Raw genomic sequence first — 22,636 nt, 5'->3', positions numbered from 1 at the left:
CCTGCATCCGGGGCAGAGGGGAGGTGCCACCGGGCAAGCAGGGGCGGGAGGTGCTGGGCCAAGGCTCAACCTCTGATGCTCCTTCTTGGCAGGCCAGCTCCCGCCCCGCCCTGGAGCGCTATTTCCACGCCGTGGTGACAGCAGTGGAGCAGATGGCCAGAGAGCCCAGCCCTAGCCGAGAGGGCCACCTGGAGAGGCTGGAGGAGATTTACTGTTCGCTGCTGGGGCCGGCAGCTGCCGCCAGGGGGCGCTGCGGCGGTAAGAGGCAGGCGCGGGGAGCTGCGGTTCGGGCACCTGCAGGGGACGCCAAAGAGGACCTCTAAACCAGCCGGGAGTGGGCCAGTGTGGCTGAAGCAGGGGTGGGACTCACAGCAGCTCCCAGGAGCCTAGGGCCTGAGGATGCTCAAGAACTTGAAGGTCTTGGGTTAATATGAAGCTGGGTAATTTGGTCATGATAACAGCTGACACCTACTGGGCACCTCCCTACACCCCAGTTGCTGTTCTCAGCAGTTTACATGGGGTGGTTTAGACTCTATGTGGTGTCTGACTCTAGCGACCGACCCCATGGAGGCTAGAATACTGGAGTGGGTTTCTATTTCCTTCTCCAGAGGATCTTCCCGACCCAGGGATTGAACCTGGGTCTCCTGCATTGCAGGCAGATGCTTCAAGGGAAGCCCTTGAAGCAGTTTGCATAGATTAAATCAATTAATCCTCACAGTAAACTACTTATGAAATAGAAAGCATTATCCCCATTTTACAGATGAGAAAACTGAGTTAGAAGGAGGCTATAAATCTTGCCCAGGTCACCCACCGCCGAAGTAGCTGAACTGAGATTCAAACACAGGCTGTCTGGTTCTTAGGTGTGTGGTGTTAGTTGCTCAGTCATGTCTGAGCCTTTGCAACTCCCTGGACTGTAGCCCACCAGGCTCCTCTGTCTATGAAATTCTCCAGGCAGGAATTCCCCCTTCTCCAGGGGATCTTCATGACCCAGGGATCTAACCGAGGTCTCCTGCATTACAAGGGAATGTTTTTACCATTTGAGCCACCAGGGAAGCCCATCAGTATATTATAATAACCAATGTGCCACCCATGCAGAGGTCACAGGTTCAATTCCTGTTCAGGGTACTAAAACCCCACATACCTCTCGGTGCAGCAAAAACGTAAGTATTCTGTAGTGCTTCTGATTACCACCTGGAAATACCTATTCATGAAGCTCCCCATCCACCCAACCCTACCCCCAGTCCCAAAGCTGGGCCAAACCCTGGAGCAAACCTGGCTTTGGTCTTCTTGGGTACCACTTGCTAACTCAGCTGTAACTTTGCATGGGCAGGACAAGGCCTGTCTGGACTGCCCCCACCATCTCCACCATATCCAGACACCTGCTTCCCACCCAGACTTGCCCAGTACATCTTACTGACCAGCCAGCACCCCTGTTGATCCCTTGCTTCTAGGCGGCAGCATGAGACAGTGGTTGTGGGCAACACATCATGGGTAAAAGCATGGACTCTGAAGCCAGATTGCCTGGATTTAAATTCTGGCTCTGCCCCTTCCTGTCTGACCTCAGGCCAGTTACTTAACCTCTCTGTGCCAATGACTGCTCCTCTGTAGTGAAGATACTATTCCCTGTGACCCTGGGTCGCTGGTAGGACCTGGTGAGAGGATAAGCGAGATGAGAACAGTACTAAGTGTCCTGTGACCGTGGGTTGCTCTCCCCTGAGGAAGCTGCAGCCTTGTTCTGGAGGGAGCCGTGCTCTGTGGAAGTTAAACCCTAAGGCTGCCCGTTAGATATGTCCAGTGTGCAGCCAATAAGCTCTGGGGAGGGAATGACTCCCAGGGCTGGAGTGTCAGGAAGCTTCTGGAAGGAGGAGTGGGGATCAGCTGGCCCTGGTCTCATCCCTGGATGCAGGCTTCCCACCGCTCTTAGTACTTGGCCATGAGTCTGTAACATCCCCTACAGGAGCAAAGGTTAATGGAGCATCTACTGCACCCAAGCTCCTGGAGAAGGCCCTGAGAAATCCAGAGGCCTCTCCCCCTGGTCTGTTTGGGGACAGTGGGAAGGGCAGCGTGGAGGCAGCGGGGCTGGGGGTGGGACCGCAGTGGGAGGGACCAGCAGCGGGAGAAAAGGTTGGGAAGGATAAAGTGGGCTGGCTTGAGAAGGGTCCTACGGTTCCAGCTAGGAAGTGTGCAGGAAGCAGGAGCCGCTAGGCATGCTCGGGTCGTGAGGGGACCAGCAGTGTTAGCTCCGATGAGCTGATGGAGGCAGAGAGGCAGGGGAACTCAGCAAGGCCAGACATGGGAGGGAGCGGGTCTCTGCCATTTCCTCTGGGCCCCCTGACAGGAGCTGGGGGCAGGGGCAGGGCAGAGAAGACTCCCACAACCCTCTCCTCCATGGTCTCCACAGTCTGCTCCTTCCTTCAGGTGACCCCCTCCAGGACCGGCCGTTGAGTGTCCCTCTGCCCAGCCCCCGCATCACCTTCCACCTGTGGACTGACGAGGAGCAGCTCTGTAAGTGCCTTGGACCTCCACGGGGAGCGGGCTGGAAATAATGGGGGATATGCGTGTGTGTCTGTCTGTGCATCTGTGTGTTTATGTGTCTGGCTCTCGGTGTGTGTGCTGGTGTCTGTGTATGCCTTGTGTGTGTGTCTATCTCTGTGTATATCTGTCATGTGTCTGTGTGTATGTTTATGCCTGTGTGTATCTTTGTGTGCCTGTGTGTATCTTTGTGTGTCTGTGTGCATCTTTGTGTGCCTGTGTGTATCTTTGTGTGTCTGTGTGCATCTTTGTATGTCTGTTTGCGTGTGTGTCTGTGTTGTCGCTGTGTGTCTGTGTATCTGTTGTGTGTGTCTGTGGGTGTGCTCCTTGCCCCTTGAGTTGTTCACAGCATCCAAAAAGCATTTTCTCTGTGTCAGAGCAGCATCATGCATTAGCCTCTGGTCACGTGTGTCCAGAAAGTGCCACACACCATGTAGATGCCAATAGACAGTGCATTGCTCTAAGAAGGAGGCACCACGGAAAGCAGGTTCCCGGAGCAGGAGGGCCCACACTTCCCCTCCATGCTGGTGTCGGTCCCACTTCTCCCCCAGGCCCTGCTCTTCTCAAGGGAGGGGGAAGTCAGAGGGGCAGGTTGTGGTGGGAAGTGCCAGACTGGTGGACCGAGTTCCAGATCCACACAATCTTTCAGGTGCTGGGTCACCCTAGACGGGCTCAGTGCCCTCGGGCCCTCAGTTTTTTCACTAGCAACAAAATGAAAGGCAATTGGAAAAGCCCGGAGGTCTCTCCAGGAGCTAATGCTCTGTTGTCTGTGTCCCGGGGGAAGCTGCCAGGGAGTGGGAGCATGGAAGGGTGCTCATGAGCCCAAGGGGAGGAGGGCTTCAGAGTCCAGAGGCAGTGCGTTAGCCAGCGGCAGGACTTCTCAGAGCCTTTTAAGCTGATGTCTTTGCAACAGGACTTCTCAGAGCCTTTAAGATGTTTACTTGTGGTATGAGTATGTTGGGTTCTCTGTCTCTGTTTGCCACGTAACCTCTGTTCCTTCTCGAAGTGTCTCATGGGGCTTCTGTTCAGCTAACAAGTGTGTGGGAAACATGGAACCACCAGCCTCGTGGGGGAGGCCCAGCCAACCTGGTGTCCCCTCTCCACCCTGACAGTCCCCTTGGTCTCATGTCCCAGGGAAGGAACTGGTGCTCTTCCTGCGCCCTCAAACCCAGCTGCGCCTCAGTGTAGAATTGGAGGCCTTGGATCTTCAGGGCCTCCTGCCAGACTGGGAGTTGGCCCGGGCGTCCATGCTGTCCACCGACAGTGGCATCGAGCGGGACCTTCCTCTGGGGGCCGACGATCTGCTGGAACCTGGCAGCCCCGAGGCAGAGCGAGCCGGGCTGCAGCGCAAAGGGGGCATCAAGAAGCGGGTGTGGCCCGCGGACATCGTGATGCCCGGCAGCTGGGATGGGCCCCCGGGGCTGCACCGGAGGACTGGCAGACCCAGCGGGGATGGGGAGCTGCTGCCCGGCATCTCCCGGCTGCACACAGCACGGGTACTGGTGCTGGGGGATGACAGGATGCTGGGGCGCCTGGCCCGGGCCTACCGCAACCTCAGGTAGGGCCCCCGGGGGCAGCTGGGGATGGTCGGGACATAGGTGGGCCTGGCCTCGGCTGATGAAGGATGGAGAAATGGGCTGGGGGAGGCCGAGACCAGGGTGGAATGGGGGCGGTGGTACACTGTGCTCCCCCCAAACCCCACAACCAGCCAGCATGGAGCACCATGTTCCCTGCTTTACTGCACCCATTCTATAGATGAGAAGGCAGAGGCTCAGACTGAGCAGGTCAATGGCCCAGAGTCAAAAAGATATTAAGTAACAGAGCCAGGAGGTAGAACCAAGTCTGTGGGAAGCCCAAACCCCTGCTCATGCCTGCGCTCTGCTCCCCCTGCCAGGAAGCGAGAGACCCAGAGGTTCTGCCTCACCCCCCGACTCAGCCTGCAGCTCTACTACATCTCCCTGCTGGCTCCCGAGGTGCTGGACTTGGGGAGGGGTTGGAAGAGGGGGGACTTAGGGGAAGGGGTGGAGGGCAGGGTTGGGGGTGAGCCCTGGGGAAGGGATTGAGGGTGTCAGGAGCAGGAACTGGGGTCAGTCTTCCTTAGGATGCGGAGCTGGGGGAGACCTGGAGGGCTTCTGTCCCAGAAGCCACAGACATGGGCCCTAGGGGTGGCAGAGATGCCTTTTCACTGTGGCAGCCTGCCCATGACCCCACGACCCCATGGCTGATTTCCTTTTGCTTGTCTGATGGAATCAGTGGCAAGCTGATGCTCAAACAGGAGGGCCTTTCTTACACACACACACACACACACACACACACACCCCTACCCCTTCCTAGAGGGAGATGAAGCCACACTGGCACTATTTCCTTTCTATCGCCCACCCTGCTTCTGACTGCTGCTGCTGCTGCTGCTCCTCAGTTGCTTCAGTCGTGTCTGACTCTGTGCGATCCCACAGATGGCAGCCCACCAGGCTCCCCCGTCCCTGGGATTCTCCAGGCAAGAACACTGGAGTGGGTTGCCATTTCCTTCTCTGATGCATAAAAGTGAAAGTGAAGTTGCTCAGTTGTGTCTGACTCTTCACGACCCCATGGACTGCAGCCCACCAGACTCTTCTGTCCATGGGATTTTCCAGGCAAGAGTACTGGAGTGGGGTGCCATTGCCTTCTCTGCTGGTTCTGACTGGGGATCCTTGAATTCAAGGCACTGGGGATCCTTGAATTCAAGGCACTGCTTGTCTTTCCCCTTTTAGGCTAATGACCATTTTTCAGTGTCCCTGGCAGGCATCCTCGGGAAGGGGGGTTCCAGCTTCACCTCAGGTGTGAGACCCGTCTTCACATGGTGCAGAAATCCAGGTCCCAAGAGCTTGAATAATTTGACCCATTCCCAAAGCTAGTTTGTCTAGGACCGGTACCTGGGGACCCGCCCCCCCACCGAGCAGGAAGAAAGTGCCAGAGAGAGCCTGACCCGTCCGCCCTGTCTCCTTGTTCACAGACGTCTGCAGCATCCAGGCGTTCAGAGCTGGGAGAGTTGGCCGCATTCCTGGGTCGCGCGGACCCGTGGTACGAAAGCATTGTCAACACCCTGTGCCCCACCATCCACAAGCTGGCAGAGATGGTAGGGGGGTGAGGGGGGAGGTGAGGGGAGGTGGGGGGCGTTTTCTTGAATTTTGACCTCAAGAGTCAGCCCCAAGGGGCCCCACAAGGGATAAGGCAGAAGAGGGGCCCTAAGGAGCTAGTGGCTAAAATTTACTCTGTACCAGGCACCTTCCTGTTTGGACAGGCCCACTGTGTGGAGAGGACAAGGGAAACGTTCTTTATTAAAGTGTGTGGGCCAATGATATGCTTCTCACTGGAAACTTGTGAGTTTCCAGGGCTGCTTTGCAACGGTTACAACAGTTACGTTCCTGAGCGCGGCTCCACGCCAGGTACTGTTCTGAGCACTCCCCCCTGCAGCCTGGCCAGCTGGGCGCGTTTGTCTGTCTGCTGGTTTTGTCCTCACCACATCCCCACTTTACAAATCAAGCAGCTGAGCACAAGGAGATTAGGTCTCTTGCCCAGAGTAACAGGCCGAGTCCAACTCTGAATAAGGCAGCTTCCTTCCAAAGCATGTTCTCTGAGCCACAAGCCATTGTGCCATCCCCAGCCCCAGGCAGTGGTGAGGACAGGCAGAGAAGGGGCTCATCTTTCACTGGTTTGAAAGGCCTTCTGCTATTATATATGCTGCAGACAATTTTTTCCCACTTTTTTCATTTCAGTCTTGTCAGAAGTGGGGTTTGTTTTGACCTACATGTTTATAGGTTTATCCTTTATGGTTCCTGCCTTTGCAGCCAAGCTTTGAAAGACCTTCTCCATTCCAAGATTAAATTCACTGATAATTTACTCTAACACTTTTAGCATCTCATTTTTTACATTTAGATAACCTGTCTGCAGTTAATTTCAGTATGCGATTTTATTTTTTCCAAGTGTTTAGGTTATTGTCATAAAGCTATTTATTGGGGATACCATCAGCTTGAAATGCCACTTTTATCATTTATTAAAATTCTTACATATGCTGGAGTTTATCCTTTCTCGGTGATCTATTCATTTCTGTATAAATTTGTACTTTTATATTTTAATATCAGGCATGATACATTTACCTTATTACTCTTCTTTTGCAAAACTTTTCAGACTATGTTTATTTATCTTTCCATATAAATTTTAGAATTCCATTGTTGAGTTTTTTTGGTTTTGGATTTTTCTTTTCTTTTCTTTTTTGCCACACTGCAAGGCATTGGGATCTTAGTTCCCCAACCAGGAAATGAACCCATGCCCCCGGCAGTGAAAGCAAAGTTCTAGTCACTGGATAGCCAGGGAATGCCTGTCAAGTTTTATTTTTAATCCCCTTGAGATTTTGATTGAATTTTGGAGAATGAATTTCTTTAGCACTTTAAGTTATCCTCTGGGGGTGTGGCATAACTCTTCACTTCTTAAAGTCTTTATTTCCCTCAGGATCGGTGTTCAGTTTTCATTTGTATTATTTTTTTTAGATTCCACATATAAGTAATATCATATGATATTTGTCTTTCTCTGTCTGACGTACTTCTCTTAGTATGATAATCTCTAGGTCCATCCATGTTGCTGTAAGTGGCATCATTTCATTCTTTTTTATGGCTGAGTAATATTCCATTGTATATATGTGCCACATCTTCTTTGTTCATTCATCTGTTGATGGACATTTAGGTTGCTTCTATGCCTTGTCTATTGTAAATGGTGCTGTTATGAACACTGGGGTGCTGGATGGGTGTATTTTGATTAGGGGTAGAAATCAGCTGGCAGGAAAGGCTTGGACAGTGCTGAAGAAATAGCCGGGTTAGTGCAGGGCAGGGGGCATGAGGGATTTTGGAGTTTCTCTGTTAAGAAAGTGGCAGCTCCCACAGCAGTGTGGAGGGAGGTGGCTGAAGACAGTCTCCCTCCCTCCCTCACAGCCTCTCTCCCTGGACACATCCCAGACCGTAGACCCCTTCATCCTGGATGCCATCACCTACTATGTTCGCATGGGCACCCAACCCGTCTATTTCCAGATCTATATGGTCAAGGTAAGCTTCCTACCTGGGACTCCAATGAGACCATGGCAGCCTGTTGGACCCCAGGGCCCCACAACCTAAATACCCTGGCTCCAGGGAAATAGAGGACCAGGATGTAAGTCATAAACTCATCCAGACGTTCTTTTTTTTTCCCCTATATTTTTTTTTCCTTTGGCCATATCGGGTCTTCCTTGCTGCACACAGGATCTTTCATTGCGGTTCACAGACCCTCTAAGTTTTGGCCCATGGGCTTAGTAGGTCCTCAGCATGTGGGATCTTAGTTCCCCGACCAGGGATCAAACCTGTGTCCTCTGCATTGCAAGATGGGTCTTAACCACTGGACCACCAGAGAAGTCCCCCATCCAGACATTCTTGGTTGTTAACTTTATTTTCTTCCTCTCCGGATAAGTAAGATGATCATTAACTTCTAACACCTCAAGTTCAAGCAGAAGCAGACTTCTTCACGCGGAAGGACTCTCTGTCCTGACATCCTCCCCAGCATCCTTGGCAAACTCCCCTCTTGCAGCAACTGTCCTCACCTCTGCTCTGCTCACCCCGTTACACGATCAAGTGCTTCTCCTGGGTGTTCCTGCGATGCTCCAGGCCGCGCTCTGCCACCTCACTGCCACTGTGTCATGTACCTGCAGACGCTAGTGCCACCCCACAAGACTCTGAGTCCCCTGAGATGAGACTCTTTGTTCATCTTTAGTCTCCTGCTAGTAGCACAGTGAAGTGTGTGTGTGTGTATGTGTGTACGTATCAGAGGATGGGTCAGATGGCTGTGTGCAGTGGGTATAGAGTTAGAGGCAGTGTGAGGTAGTGAGAAGTTCATGGTTTGCCTCCTGGTCCCTCAGCATGCTCGCTGTATGATCACAGCTACCTTTACCTCCCTGACATTGATTCTCCCCACCTTTTTTTTTATTATTTATTTTTATTTATTGGCTGCTGTTGGCTTGTGGCACATGGGCTCTCCACTTGTACCTCCAGAGCATGCAGGCTTAGTTACTATGAGGCATGTGGGATCTTAGTTCCCTGACCAGGAACTGAACTCATGTCCCCTGCACTGCAAGGTGGACCACCAGGACCCCTGGACCACCAGGGAAGTCCCCCTCCCCACCTTTTAAAAAGATTTATTTATTTGTAGGCTGTGCTGGGGCTTTGTAGCTGTGCTGGGGCTTTGTAGCTGTGCTGGCTTTTCCTGAGTTGCAGTGATCTCTAGCTGCAGTTTGCAGGCCCCTCACCGTGGTGGCTTCTCTTTTTGCAGAGCACAGGCTCTAGGGTGCACTGGCTCAATAGTGATGGCTTGTGGGCTCCAGAGCTCAGGCTCAGTAGTTGTGGCACACAGGCTTAGTTGCTCTGTGGCATGTGGGATCTTCCCAGACCAGGAATCGAACCCATGTCTTTGGCATTGGCAGGCAAATTCTTTACCACTGAGCCACCAGGGAAGCCCCATTTTCCCCATCTTTAAAATGGGGAAAGTAATCTTCATCACAGGGTTTTTGTGAGAATTCAAATGAGTAGAAAAATATATTAAACGATTGATGGGGGAAGATTCCAGGAAAGTGGGGGGAGGATCAAAATCCCACATCCTGGGACTTCCCTGCTGATACAGTGGCTAAGACTCCACTCAGGGGCCCTGAGTTTGATCCCTGGTCAGGGAACTAGATCCCACTTGCTGCAACTAAGACCCAGTGCAGTCAAATAAATAATATATAAGTAAATATTTTAAAAACATCTTGGGCTGTGGGGGTTACTGGGAGCTGCCCCTGGAAGGGACGACCTCCCCCAGCCTCCCTGCCCCCACCCCCAACCTCCCTCCAGATCTTCTCTGGTGACCTGAGCCAAGACCCTGCCGAGGACATTTTCCTCACTGAGCTCAAGGTCAAGATCCAAGACTCCAAGTTCCCCAAAGGTGAGCATCTGTCTCCCCTTTCCCAAAGCTCAGCCGACTCAGCTTCCTCAAGGCCCACTTCCAGAAAGTCCTCCCACCTCTCACGGTCCCGTCCCACCCCTTCTTTCCACCTCTGCTGAATACCAGGGTGCCCTGTCCCCTGCAGGCTCGCCCAGCCCTAAGGGCAGCCTACCTCCCCTGAGATGCAGCCTTTCCACTCTGGAACAGATGCAGCTTCGCCCGGGCCTCCACGAGGGCGGGATGGGGCCTCCCACCTTCATTCAGCCTCTTCTATTCCCACAGATAGTTTTTCAGCCCGGAGGAGGGGCGTGGCCGAGGGTCCAGGGGCGGAGCTCTCCATCTGCTACCAGAAGGTCAGTGGGTGTGGCGCCATCAGGAGGTGGCCGGAGGTACCGCTGGAGGGAGGCAGGTGTCAGGGACACGGTGTGGGGGAAGCGGGGAGCAGACAGAGGACCCTTCTGCCCTTCCCTTGACACAGCCCCCAGTTTCCCGACCTCCAGAGAGTTTTGCAGGATGGGCGGGTTATGACTGGCCTTACATATGGACAAGGAGGCCATCTGATGTAAGGAACAGGGTGCTGTCCCTTTGTTCAAAAATACCCTCCTCCCTAGCTGACCAGATGCATCAGAGTACAGTCCTCAGTCTGGAGGGCGGAACGTGCCCCCAGGACTGAGTGCTCTGAGCCTTTGTCCTCTGGTTCCTTACTGTACGTTAGCCTAACTGGGGCTCAGGGCAGCGGCGGGAAGCGGAGGAGGGATGGGGAGACAAGCAGACTGTTGATGTGGGGATGTATACTGTCCTGAGGACCCCTTCTGTCCCTGCATCCCCCTCCCCAGGCCCTGCTCAGCCACCGGACGCGGGAGGTCACCGCCTCCCTGCGGGCCACCGGTCTAGTCCTGAAGACCCTTCCAGCCAGTGACAGTGAAGGTGAGGAGCTGGGCAAGCAGGGAGGCTGGGGCAGGAGGAGGAGAGAGAGTGGAGAACCAGAGATGGAGGGAGCGGGGCAAGGCAGCCCCCCTCCCCGTCCCTGGGAGAGCAGGAAGATGGCCCAGCTCCCATTCATGCCGGGCCCAGGGCTGGGCACCAGGCTGCCTGGCGAGGCCCAGCCCGGCCCTCATGTGGGTCACCATCGAGCAGCCCAGGGTGACACTCCCCTGCCTGAGCAGGTATGGGAAGGGGTTAAAATGGGAAGGGGCAGTGGTCATGGTGGGTTCGTGTCCTTCTTAGGACATAGCATCCCCAGCTGCCCTCCTTCCCTGGAGGCCCATTCACAGCCCCGCATCTCACCCTTCCCAGCTTCAGGGCCCACCCACTGCACCCCCACTGCTGCTCCTGAAACAGACCACACGTGCCTGAAAGTTAGTGTGACAGAGATTGTGAAGACCTCCAACTTGGCGGGAAGGTCCTTCTCTGTAAGTCCTGGGGAGGATGGGGACAGGGGAGATTCACACAGGGTAGGGTGAATCAGAGAAGAGAGCCTGGAGAGGGTGTGCAGAGAAGAGGGAGTGAACCCCAAGGCTTTGTGAGCCCCTGCTGTTGGAGCCAGTCTTCCTGTTGGGAAGAATCTGATTTCCAGTCTGTTTGAAATATTGAGCACCCACTGGCCCTCTTCCAGGGCCCTGGAAGAGGTAAGGCCCCACCCCCACCTCCACCTGGACCCTGGGAGGACTTGAGACATACACAGAAAACTACAAAATGCACCCGAGTACTGGGTTGCCTGCTCGCAGCAGCCAAAACAGCAATGGCCCAGCCTTTGTGTTTGTTTTTGGCTGCACTGGGTCTTCATTGCTGTGCTTGGGCTTTCTCTAGTTGCAGCGAGCAGGGGCTATTCTTCCTTGTGCTGCTTGGGCTTCTCACTGTAGTGGCTTCTCTTGTCACAGAGCACAGGCTCTAGGGACGTGGGCTCAGTAATTGTGACCCACAGTCTTAGTTGCTCCGTGGCATGTGGAATCCTCCCGGACCAAGGATCAAACCTTCGTCCCCTGCATTGGCTGACAGATTCTTAGAGACTGTGGCATCTGAGATGTCCCAGCAATGGCCCCAGCCTTTGACCAAATAAAACCAGCGCATGGCCCTACCACTGCCCTTGCCCTTTGCTCTTATTGATACTCAGAGAGATACAGACATAGGACCTGCCCATTTTCTCCCTATCTGATGGCCACTCTGGATGTCACTGCCTTACTCAGCTGGGCTTGGAGTGCATGATTTACACCTGAACCGTGTTGTCAGAAAGCCTGGACTCCCCCTCTCACCCAGGTAGATGCTCCCTTTAGGTCAAGCTGCCTACAAGGTCTGATGCCCAAGTGTCTTGAGTGCTTCTGTGACATCCTGCATCCGTGGCGGTCAGGGCCACCACACTCTTATCACCTCCCACCTCATCCTAGCCCTAGGCATTCCTCTGGACTCTTTTTCCTAAATCAGCTCCTTAAATAGATAGTATTCTCCACTTTGGTCCATGACCCACTTCTTTTCTTAGTTCCTGGGCTATCAAAGCTATGTCTGTGGCTTTAGTCCAAGTTGTTAAGGGCACCCACATCTTTATCTCCTGCTCTGACATTTACCCCTGAGTGTCTGACCCCTAATTTAGCATGACCTGGGTGTCCCACAACACCCCAAATTCAAGATACTCAAAACCAAAGCCAGAGCTTTCCAATAGTGGAGTTCTCTAGAGCCAGACTGCCTAGACTCAGATCTTGGGGCTCTCATTTACCAGCTATGTGACTCCAGCAAGTGTCTCCAGTTTTCTGAGCCTCAGTCTCACTGTCTGGAAAATGGGGATAATAATGGTAGCTACCTTATCCGGTTGTTGTGAGGATTGAATGATGGTGACATATAAAGGTTCTAGAAGAGCACTTATCCAAGTCAGATCTATATATGTGGTACTGTATTGTTTAGTTGCTCAGTAGTGTCGGACTCATTGCAGTCCCATGGACTCTGGTCCGCCAGGCTCCTCTGACCATGGGATTTCCCAGGCAAGAATACTCGAGTGGGTTGCCATTTCCTTCTCCAGAGGATCTTCTCGACCCAGGGATTGAACCAGACTCTTACATCTCCTTCTTTGGCAGGTGGATTCTTTACCACTGAGCCATCTGGGAAGTCCCATATATGTGTTAGTGGCTGTTGTTATTTCATGCCCTCCTCTGCTGTGTCCATCTCCTGTCCAGTGAGGCCATCGTTAACCAGTCACTTTTCCCAGAAACCTGGGACTCAGCTCAGATGCCTCCTCTTCCTTACTTCCCTTTGTCTGCTGGTGTTCTTGCTCAAACACTTTCATACCCCTCCTTTCCTCTTCATCCTTCTGGTCCAGCGAGGTTGACCAGCTGTCCCAGTTTGCATGGGCCTGGAGAGTTTCCTAGGACCTGGAGCTCTTGGTGCTAAAACTGGAGCAAACTGGTCATTCTTGGACCAGAGTTTTCATCCACCTCCTTCTGGACAAACTCAACAGCCCTCCGTTGTCACACCAGTGCTCCTTCAGTCCACCCTCCACACTTCTGCCCGTGTGATCTTACTAAAACAGACACATCACTCTGTGCTTAAAACCCCTTGATCATCTTCCTCTCTCCAGGCAGAAGGGTGGAAGAACTTCAGTGTTGCATAGCTTGGTTCCTCTTCCTGTCCATTTGCAACCCCAGCCAGCCCTGCATGCCCTTGACACCAGGTTATTTGTGATACCAAACCAAACCTGGGTCCTCTCGCCCAGGTGCAGTAAAGCCAGTCTACTAACACTGGGTTGTGGTGAAGAGAAGTGTAGCTTTTATTGCAGGTGCCAAACAAGGAGTCCAGGGCAGCTGATGCTCAAAACCACTGACCTCCCCAAGGAGTTTCAGCAAAGCACTTTTAAAAGCCAGATGAGGGAGGGACGTCCTAGGATATGTGACCAGCTGGTATACAGGTCTATGATTGGTTGATGGCAAGGGAATGGAGTGATGTCATAGGCATTAACACCATCAATCCTTAGGTGCCAGTGGGTCTGGGGGCTACCTGCTCATGATTATGTAATTAATAATTATCATGTAGTTAATTTCTTTCATTGGTGGTGGTTTTAGCATCTGTAATAAAACAACTCAGGAAATGTGTATCAGATACTGTGATCTAGGTACTTCAGAGAGGAGCTGAAGCAGAAGATATGAGGGAGGGGCCTATTCCCGGGAAGGCTTAAAACCTTAAGCACCTGCTCAGTTATGTTTGGAAGCGTGCTGGCCGTCCTTCCTCTGTGCCTCGCTTGGCCTGAAACCCCATTCCTCCCTTTCTCTTCCCTGTCCTCCTCTAATAACCTCTGTTTCTCTTTCAAGATTAAACTCAGGTGTCATCTCCCCCAGGAGGCCCTTCCCTGAACATCCTCCACCCCTCTCCCCAGAGAGCTAGGGCCCCACGTCTGTGCCTGCCACCGCCACCCCCCCAAACCCGGGGACATGGCCGTGGCAGCATTTGCAAAACCATCAGTGATGTAATTTCAACATCTCTGTGGGGCTCAGGCCCTTCTCCATCCTCCCATCATTCAGCGTGGGAACGGCTCACAGCAGGAGCTCTCCAGATGTCTCCTGATCTTCTCATCCAGCCTCCACCTCTGCAGGATCTCACCCCTAACCAGAGCGCCCTTTTTCTGGGGCAGCCTCTGCCCTGGAGGAGCCCTCTACGGGCTGAGAGCTCTGTACTGAGCTGAGATTTCCAGACAGGATGCTCTGTGTTTGAGCTTCAGGCTCCAGGGTGGACCTATTTCCTTTTCATGTATTTCCTCTTTCAAAAGTCAGTTCCTTACAACGGTTTCTATTTTGAATGACCTCTTTAAATAACCTGGTTGTGGGATTTTTGAAAATCTAAACACCCCAGTGAGTTCCCTTTTACCTACAAGGTAGTTGCTAAAAAATGGTAACATAATTTTGTTCTCGATAGGTGAGAAACAAAAGCACAGAGAGATTAAGAATCATGTCCAAGGTTACACAACTAATAAGTGGCAGAGCCAGAATAGGAACCCGGGTGCTCTGGGTGTGGGGTCTGTGCTTTGACTCTCTTCCTGGGAGATTCTTGCACACCCTGCCCAGAGACTTCTGGCAGCCAACCCTCCCAGTCCACAAAAGTCCAGCAGAAATGCCCAGATGTGTTTGACCTCCCCAGGTTTAGTCTCTGTTTGCATGCATACATGCTCAGTCATGTCTTACTCTTTGCAACCCTGTTGACTGTAGCCCCTCAGGCTCCTCTCTCCTTGGGATTTTCCAGGCAAGAATACTGGAGTAGGTTGCCATTTTCTCCTCCAGGTGATCTTCCCGACCCCGGGATCGAACTTGCGTCTCCTTCATCTCCTGTGTTAGCAGGCAGATTCTTACCTCTAGGCCACCTGGGAAGCCCTTCGGCGCTGTTGTGAAAGTGAAAGTCACTCAGTCTTGTCCGACTCTTTGTGACCCCATGGACTATACAGTCCCTGGAATTCTCCAGGCCAGAATACTGGAGTGGGTAGCCTTTGCTCTTCTCCAGGGGATCTTCCCAACCCAGGGATCGAACCCAGATCTCCTGCATTGCAGGCAGATTCTTTACCAACTGAGCTATCAGGGAAGCAGTTCCCTGCAATTTGACAGCAGGAAGACAGATCGGCCCTGCCTACAGTGGTGACCTTATGAAAAATGCCCAGGCCTGGGCTGGACTCCAGACCACTTACATCAGAATCTCTGATTTTATGTTTGGGAAAGGTGGGTCTATGCTTGAGAGAGGTGGAGACTAAGGCTCTAGAAACTAGTGCTCCGTGGTGGTGAAGACGTGTGGGAGGAGCTGCTGTCTACGTGTGGAAGTGGCCAGTGACCAGAAAGGCCCTCAGAGCCCCATTTGGAACCCAAGATGTTCCACCTTCTCTGTCCAGGGGGAGGGGCCTCTCAGGAGCAGCAGCCCCCTGCCCCCCCTCCATGCTCCCCAGGTCACAGGTTGGAGGGCTGCCTCAGGGCTGTTTTCCTTTGGTCCTGGGTGCATTTTGAAGAAGCCACAGGGCTTTGGGTTTGGAAGGCGGGGTTTCCACCACCCCAACCCGGGTTTCCCAAGCAGAGGATGGATCCCTCCTGCCTGTCACTGGTCCCTTGGTACAAACTAATACAGGCCTGGTCTGACTCACAGGGGTAAGTTGCCACTTTCTAGACCGTCTGTCTCTGCCCCAGGGAAATGATCTTGTATGCAATCCAACTAATAACTGGGGTCAGGGCTTATAAAAACCTGGAAGTATCCCCCAATTCCACACATAACATGCCTGTCATATAGGAGGTGCTCAGTGTTCTTGCCTGGAGAATCCCGGGGATGGGGGCACCTGGTGGGCTGCCGTCTATGGGGTCGCACAGAGTCGGACACAACTGAAGTGACTTAGCAGCAGCAGGTCACTGAAGCACCTGGCAGGGTCCAGCCACAGCATCCCAAGTTGTTTTTTAAATTAAGGACAACAGGTTGGAAAAAAGAACTGCACAAATGACGGGCGAGTCAAGGGCCAGGGCAGCCTAGAAGCACTTCCTGCGGGGCTGTCAAGAGTCACTTGCAGAAAGAGAGGCGGGGGCCCCCATGAACTGGGCAGGAGGTGTTGGCTGGGCCGTCTGTTACCAAGGTGACGCTCCCTGAGCTGTTTCTGTTGCAGGTGGTGACAAACACCTTCCGGACAGCCAACATCCAGATCCAGAGCCAGGACCGAAGGCTGCTGACCCTGCTGCTGGACAAGGACAGCTGCCGCACGTACAGGGATGTGGTCAGGTGAGGTTGGGCTCCACGGCAGCCAGCCCCTCCCCCTCCTGCCTCGAGCCCTGAACACCTTGAAGGGGGGTTGGATCCTGTGCCAGGCAGGTGTCCCTGATGGCTATGGACTCAGGTGATGACTTAAATCCAGGCAAAAGAGCACTTGAGTGGCTGAAGGTGGGCAGCAGCTGAGATTACACTGTCCCAAATCTCCTCTACAGACGCTCAGCCTGTAGCCTTTGACCCATCCCCGGGGCTGGCACTGCACCCCAGGCCCCCACAAATACACACACACAGGCTGCTTTTCTGAGGCAGCTATGCTGCAGTTAACGTGACACTGGTGTCACCTGGGAGGTGTATTTGGGTCAGGCAGGCACACAGAGTGACCCACCTGGGCATATCCTTTCCCTGTGTTCACCCCAGGCCACTCTTTCTCATTTTGACTCTTCCTCAGCTCTCATCGGCCCCTCCCCTTTGTCTATACCCGACAATACAGGATATACTTTAAAGGTATATTGTCTATACATTTAAAATGCCCAGGCAGATATGACCCCTGAGATGGGTCTCCTGAGCTGGCCTCTCTCTGCCCATAGGTTCGAGGTTGCTCCCTGTCCAGAGCCATGTTCCAGGACCCAGAAATCCAAGGTGCTGGGGCTTGGCTCCCACGAGCAGGAGATGGAAAGGAACAAAGCCAAGGCTAAGCCTCTTCTGATACCCATCAACACGTTCTCTGGCATTGTCCAGTGAACCTGAAGGGGAGTCCGAAAGTGGTGGGCTTGAGAGAAAGGATCCATTACCCCTCCTGCCCCAAACACCTGCCCCAGTGGCTAGAACAAGGTTCCCCGGGGCGGCTTCCAGACGCATCTAGAAGCCAGCAAGTGCAACGGAGCACAGGATGGGTGTGATGGAGCAGCACCCACACAAAGGCCAAAGAAGGCCATGACCAAGCTGTGCTCACAGAACCCAGCTCCTCAAGCCCGCGTCCACTCCTGCATGAATTTCCAGTTCCCGCCTCTCCCACTATCTTCACCCACTCAGGCTGAAACCAAGATGAGAGCTGCGGTCTGGGCCAGGGCCCAGCAGCCTGGGGAAAACAGGAAGCAAGCAGCGGCAGCCACAACCCTCCCTTCCCGCCCAGGCTGTTCCCTTCAGCCTTGTGACCACTCCCAGGCGGGCGTCTCTCCCAGGTGAGAGGACATGTCAGATTCAGTAAATGCACACTAAAGTCTCTCTGCTTTCATCTAATATCCAGCAATACTTGTATTTTATTTCATTTAAATGTTTTCTTTTTGGCCACCCTGAATGACATGTGGGATCTTAGTTCGCCAACCAGGAATCGAACCTGCGCCCCCTGTAGTGGAAGCACAGTCTTAACCACTGGACCACCAGGGAATTCTCAATATGTATATTTTAACAGACAGTGGAGGCACAACTTAGTCTAACCTGATGAATCCGTTTAGCCAGGTGAGAGCTTGGTGAAATGTTCACTGGTGTGTTCTGTCCACCTGCCCAGCTCCCTCCTTGTTCACCTTCATTGAGGGCCTCCTGACCAGCGCCGTTGCCAAAGTGGAGGTGGGAATGCAAGTTTGTTTCAGAGGAGCCAGAGATTAAAGACACCAGATTTCTTGGCTTTGAGTTCAACAGTGTATATCCAGATGTTAAGTTCATACCAATCACCCGGGCATGGTGACTCTGGGAAGGAAGAGTCCCTTCCAAGTTTGGGACCCAAGAGTAGAGAAGTAGGCACTTCTCTTGTGGCCTTAGTGCCCCAGGAGTGGGGGGCAAGTCTGAGCACATTCTCAGAGCCTAAGGAGATGATGTAAGAGAGGCTGCCTCGGGTGCTTAGACAGATGGGCCCAAGAGTAGCCTTCAAGAGAGCCCCTGTGCCTCTGAGGGCATGGGGAGCCAGTAAGGTTTTCCCAGATAGCTGAATGCAGACAAGCCCAAGGGGTCTCACTGTGAAAGGGAAGAGGTGCAGCTGTGAGGTGGAAGCAGGGACCCCAGGACCTGCTGCCCGGATATGGACTGCGGATATCTTGATGGACACCACATGGCGAAGGCCCTGCTCCTCACTGGCAGTCGACCCTAAACAGCTAAGATGGAGTGGTCAGTGAATGTGCAATCCTCCACTGAAGCTGTCCCGTGAGGAGCCCAGGGAAGAGGGGGGAACTAGGAACAGCCCTGAATGTGACTAAGGTGACTTTAAACTGGAAATGACTGGCATCACTGAACATGGCTAGATTTTCTTTTCCTGTCATTGGGTGATGTTAATTGATTCATACCAATTTGGGCAACAAGTACTACATTCTTGAACTAAATGTTTGCAGGATTTACTCAGAGTTAGGGAGGGCTCTGAGCCTTCCCCCAACAATCTCTCCACCAGCTTACAAAGAAAGCACGTCATAAACCAAATTCTGCTGCACATTCTGGTGTGCATTGACAAGTAGCCCCCTTATCCTCACCCCCAGCCAGATTAGGTGCGCTGAACAAATCTTGCTTGAAAAGTTCACTTGAACAGCTCTTGTTGAACACTGGGCCATCCAGGAGTAAAGGCTGCTATTCCAAAGGGTTTGGGCTGCTGGAATCTCTGGATTCTAATACGCTGTTCACCAAGGGAGGAAATGCCTCCAAAAAAAATTGTAAACAATCCATCTGACGTGTGAAATTTTGCCAATATCTGTCAGGATAATTAATAAATCCACTTCCGTTGATCTAAGATTGTTCACGTGCTAGTATTACTGCCTCTGGAGTGACTTTTCGATGAAATGTTAGCTAGCCACCTCTGGCATGTGTATCCCCAAAATGGACAACAAAGCACTCTTAGGGATAATTTAAAACCATCCAGGGACTTCCCTGGCAGTCCAGTGGTTAAGACTCTGTGCTTCCAATGGGAGCACAGTTGGATCCCTGGTTGGGGAACTAAGATCACACATGTGGCCCCAAATAAAAACCGATCCAGGACATGCATAATGTTGGTGGGGTGGGGGTGTGCTGGAGGGCTGCTTGGAGGAGCTGCCACCTCAAGTCCGCCCTCAGCTGTCAGTCCCTCTCTGGGGATGTCTCCACTGGAGAAAATTGTGTTGTCTAAAGTCATGCCTCTTCCAGGGGCAGCTCACATCCAATCAGACTGTTCTAGGCCCTGGGGACAAAAATAGCACTTTGATTCTGATGGGAGAGAGACAGTCAACAAGATAAACCCCTGAAATAGAAGCCAGCAGTGTGTCTGACAGGGACGCTGCTATGGAGGAAAATAAGCAGGAAGGTGAGCAGGTGAGCCTGGTGAGGGACAGGATTTGTCAGTGAGGGTGGCAGGGACGGTTCCTGAGGGGGAACTGGATGGTCCTTAATCAGGGGGCCAGTGAGTAAACACCTGAAGAGCATGAAGGCGGGGGCGGGGTGTCACATCACGAATTCCATTCTTGCTCCCCAAGTTTTCCTTGCCTCTAGCAGTTCAGGGCAGAGAAGGCAATGGCACCCCACTCCAGTACTCTTGCCTGGAAAATCCCATGGACGGAGGAGCCTGGTGGGCTGCAGTCCATGGGGTCGCGACTGAACGACTTCACTTTCACTTTTCACTTTCATGCACTGGAGAAGGAAATGGCAACCCACTCCAGTGTTCTTGCCTGGAGAATCCCAGGGACGGCGGAGCCTGGTGGGCTACAGTCCATGGGGTCGCACAGAGTCGGACACGACTGAAGCGACTTAGCAGCAGCAGCAGCAGTTCAGGGAGGTAACTCACCTCGCGGGCGACATGGGGCCCTGAGGGGCGGCCTGGAGCGCACCCCGCAGGCCCCAGCCGCAAGCCTCTGGCACCTGCGCACGCCCCGCGGGTGTGCGTGGCGGAGGCGGCCCCGTGGGACGCGCCAGGTGCGCCCCGCAGGTGCGCAGCCCCCGCCCCCAGGTGCGGCGTCCTCCGGGCGGGGCCGCTTCCGGGCCGGTGGCCGGACGTGGGGGCGGGGGCGGCCGTTGACCCGGTGAGCGCGGCGCCGCGGAGGCTGGAGGCGCCCTGCGGCTCGCTCCCCGCCTCCCTCCGGCGGACAGGACGCGGCGGCGGCCGCCCGCCGAGTCTGAGGGAGCCGGGCAGCCATGAGCGCCAACCCCCAGTGGGACATCAGCAGGGCGCTGAGGGTGGCCAGGCTCTTCCACCTGGTGTGTGGAGTCCGGGATGCCTGCGTGACCCCGTTCCTGACTCTCTACCTGCGGCAGCTGGGCCTGGCCGCGCCCTGGGTGGGCATCCTCATGGGAACCAAGCACCTCATCGCCGCCTCCTGGGCTCCCTTCTGTGCCTTCCTAGCCAGAAGCCACCAGAAGCGGAGGGTGCTCATGACAGCCTCGCTGCTGGGCTCGGCAGGGGCCAGCCTATTTATGGTCCTGGTGCCGCCCCTGGACAGAGACCCAGGGGACCGCCGGTGTAATGGAAGCCACAGCTTGACCACCGAGGGCCCACCACCGGGGGTCACGCTAACTGTGACTGTCATCTTGGCCTCAGAGCCAGCCTCCAACTCCCCAGCGCGGGTGCTCAACCTCCCAGGGGAGAGGAGTTATGGGGTCGCTGGAACCCGTGGCTTTGGAGAAGGGTCTGGGGAAAGTGGCCAAGAACCTTTCAGTTATCCACTTGGCTCCTCCATGGGCTCCACCCAAGGAGCCAGGAACAGATCAGGAGTTCTCCTCCATCCTGACACTCCAGGAGTGACAGGTTCTCCCCGCGAAGGTGCTTTTAGAGTGGTCAGTCCGCCACTCCCTCTGTTTGCTGGGGGCACGGCGCTGGCAAGTCCAGCCAACCAGTCGGCAGCAGAGGGGGATGGCAGGGCCCTTGGCCTCTCCTTGGAAGGGCTGCAGTGGACTTTCATCCTCTCGCTGGGCTCCGTGGTGCTCTGGGAGCTGCTAACATCCCCTGTGGAGCAGGTGGCCGACGACAGCCTCTACGAGTACCTGGATTTTGTGGACGCCACTGACCGCTACAGAAGCCTATGGGTGTGGAGGCTGCTGGGCACATCAGTTGGCGTGTGCGGCATCGCGGCCTTGGTGGGGCCGCTGGACTGCTTCCTGGCCACCAGTGGCCCGCGGGGCGTGGTGCACTTCTACGGCTACTCCCTGGTCAGCGCCCTGGCTTTACTGGTGAGCATCGCCTTTCCCATTCCCGACTGCCGGCGGCGGGATCCCAGCTACAGGACGGTCAAAGCCCTGTCCCTCGTGGTCGGTGACCCCCACCTCACCGTCCTGGCCCTCACCATCTTCTTGACAGGAGGCGCCACCAGTGCAGTGCAGAACTTCCTGTTCTGGCAGATGAAAGACCACGGGAGCAGCGAGTTGATCATGGGTTTCTCGGTGGCCCTGGGCTTGCTGGGGGAAATTCTGCTTCATCCTTTCAAAGCTCCGTTGCTTAGGAAGCTGTCCAGGGTAGGCACGGTGGGGCTGGGGCTGGGCTGCCTGGCGGGGCAGCTGCTGTATTACTCATTTCTCTGGAGCTGGTGGTCTGTCCTGCCTGCTCAGATCTTGAGCGCCCTCAGCCACGGGGCTCTGTGGTGGGCAGTCAGCGCCTCCATAGAGCACCTGGCCACTCCTGGAACAGAGAGACCCCTGAGCGCCCTGTTCCGAGGCCACATTTGTGGGAGCGGGGCCAGCCTGGGGAGCTTTGTCGGGGGCTTCGTGGTGATGCGCTTCAGCCTGCCGGTGCTCTACCAGGCCTGCTGTGTCGTCCTGTTGCTCTGGCTGGCCTTGTTCCTGTCCATCCAGCCCAGACTGCCCCAGGAGCGGAAAATCAACTACTCCAAGCTGCTGACTGTGGAGGCCAGCGACACAAGCGACTCTGAGCAGGGGACCGAACGGGACTGGCTAGTGAAGGCCATGAGGGAGGAATACTCTGATTGGAGGGGCTGAGAGACCGAGCCAGGATGCACACTGATCTGGGAAGGAGCCGGAGGGATGGACAAGACTCAGTCTGCTGAGGGCAAAGCCCACGAGTCCTGCGGGGCTGCAGGAAGCCCTGGGAGAGAGAAGCGTTGTCTGTGCCGAAGCTCCACGGGGTCATCTCATTGCATGATTTTCTTTACTTTTGTAGTAAAAGATTCAACTTTTGGCCATTCGATCTTTTGAAAATAATGGTGCAATAATACATTTGCTATAAAACAAAAAATGTTCCCTCGGTAGTCACTCTAGGCGATGGGGTTTGGAAGAGGTTTGCATGGTTTGTTGTTGATTTCAGCCATGGCTGAAGTGCTCAGATGAGGCTGATGGGGCCGGGAAGGCGATGGGACCTGCAGGATCTAGTTGGCAGAGGGGGCCGTGACTTTGGTGAGTCATGTGCATTCCTGTGGATCCTAAGGCATGAGCCCTTTCCTACAGGGCAGGTCAGGATGATAATGAAACCAAAACTCTTCTCTTTGCCTGTCTCTATCTGTGTTGATAGACAAGTGCCGTACTCACACCCAGA

The 22,636-nt window shown here is 54.1% G+C and overlaps 2 protein-coding genes across 4 annotated transcripts in view; both read left to right on the top strand.

The window, feature by feature from the left end:
• The window catches only part of PIK3R6 (phosphoinositide-3-kinase regulatory subunit 6), a 48,799-nt gene extending 31,841 nt beyond the window's left edge, over positions 1 to 16,958 (top strand). For both annotated transcript variants that reach the window (XM_088828889.1, XM_055406858.2), the window contains exons 9-20: positions 93 to 258; positions 2,419 to 2,505; positions 3,667 to 4,090; positions 4,427 to 4,505; positions 5,522 to 5,644; positions 7,494 to 7,604; positions 9,414 to 9,504; positions 9,787 to 9,857; positions 10,341 to 10,431; positions 10,801 to 10,916; positions 16,109 to 16,221; positions 16,797 to 16,958. In XM_088828889.1, coding sequence (XP_088685015.1) covers positions 93 to 258; positions 2,419 to 2,505; positions 3,667 to 4,090; positions 4,427 to 4,505; positions 5,522 to 5,644; positions 7,494 to 7,604; positions 9,414 to 9,504; positions 9,787 to 9,857; positions 10,341 to 10,431; positions 10,801 to 10,916; positions 16,109 to 16,221; positions 16,797 to 16,950 — 1,626 coding nt within the window. In that variant the 3' untranslated portion in view covers positions 16,951 to 16,958. The remainder of the gene's footprint in view (positions 1 to 92; positions 259 to 2,418; positions 2,506 to 3,666; positions 4,091 to 4,426; positions 4,506 to 5,521; positions 5,645 to 7,493; positions 7,605 to 9,413; positions 9,505 to 9,786; positions 9,858 to 10,340; positions 10,432 to 10,800; positions 10,917 to 16,108; positions 16,222 to 16,796) is intronic.
• Positions 16,959 to 20,289: 3,331 nt separating this feature from the next.
• MFSD6L (major facilitator superfamily domain containing 6 like) lies at positions 20,290 to 22,286 on the top strand. 2 transcript variants are annotated; one of them, XM_055406878.2, is made up of 2 exons: positions 20,290 to 21,603; positions 21,889 to 22,286. In XM_055406878.2, the coding sequence occupies exons 1-2, from the start codon at positions 20,290 to 20,292 to the stop codon at positions 22,081 to 22,083; spliced, it is 1,509 nt and encodes a 502-aa protein (XP_055262853.2). In that variant the 3' UTR covers positions 22,084 to 22,286. The 2 variants fall into 2 exon arrangements, with proteins under 2 accessions (XP_055262853.2, XP_055262845.2); XM_055406870.2 differs by having other exon boundaries at positions 20,290 to 22,286.
• Positions 22,287 to 22,636: the final 350 nt, after the last annotated feature.

This window comes from Moschus berezovskii, chromosome 20 (assembly GCF_049115385.1).
Source record: "Moschus berezovskii isolate FMDL1 chromosome 20, NW_MosBer_1.0, whole genome shotgun sequence".
In the NCBI taxonomy this organism is placed as follows: Eukaryota; Metazoa; Chordata; class Mammalia; order Artiodactyla; family Moschidae; genus Moschus; species Moschus berezovskii.
Note: the sequence above shows the minus strand (reverse complement) of the source record. Positions and strands in the feature narration are given on the sequence as shown.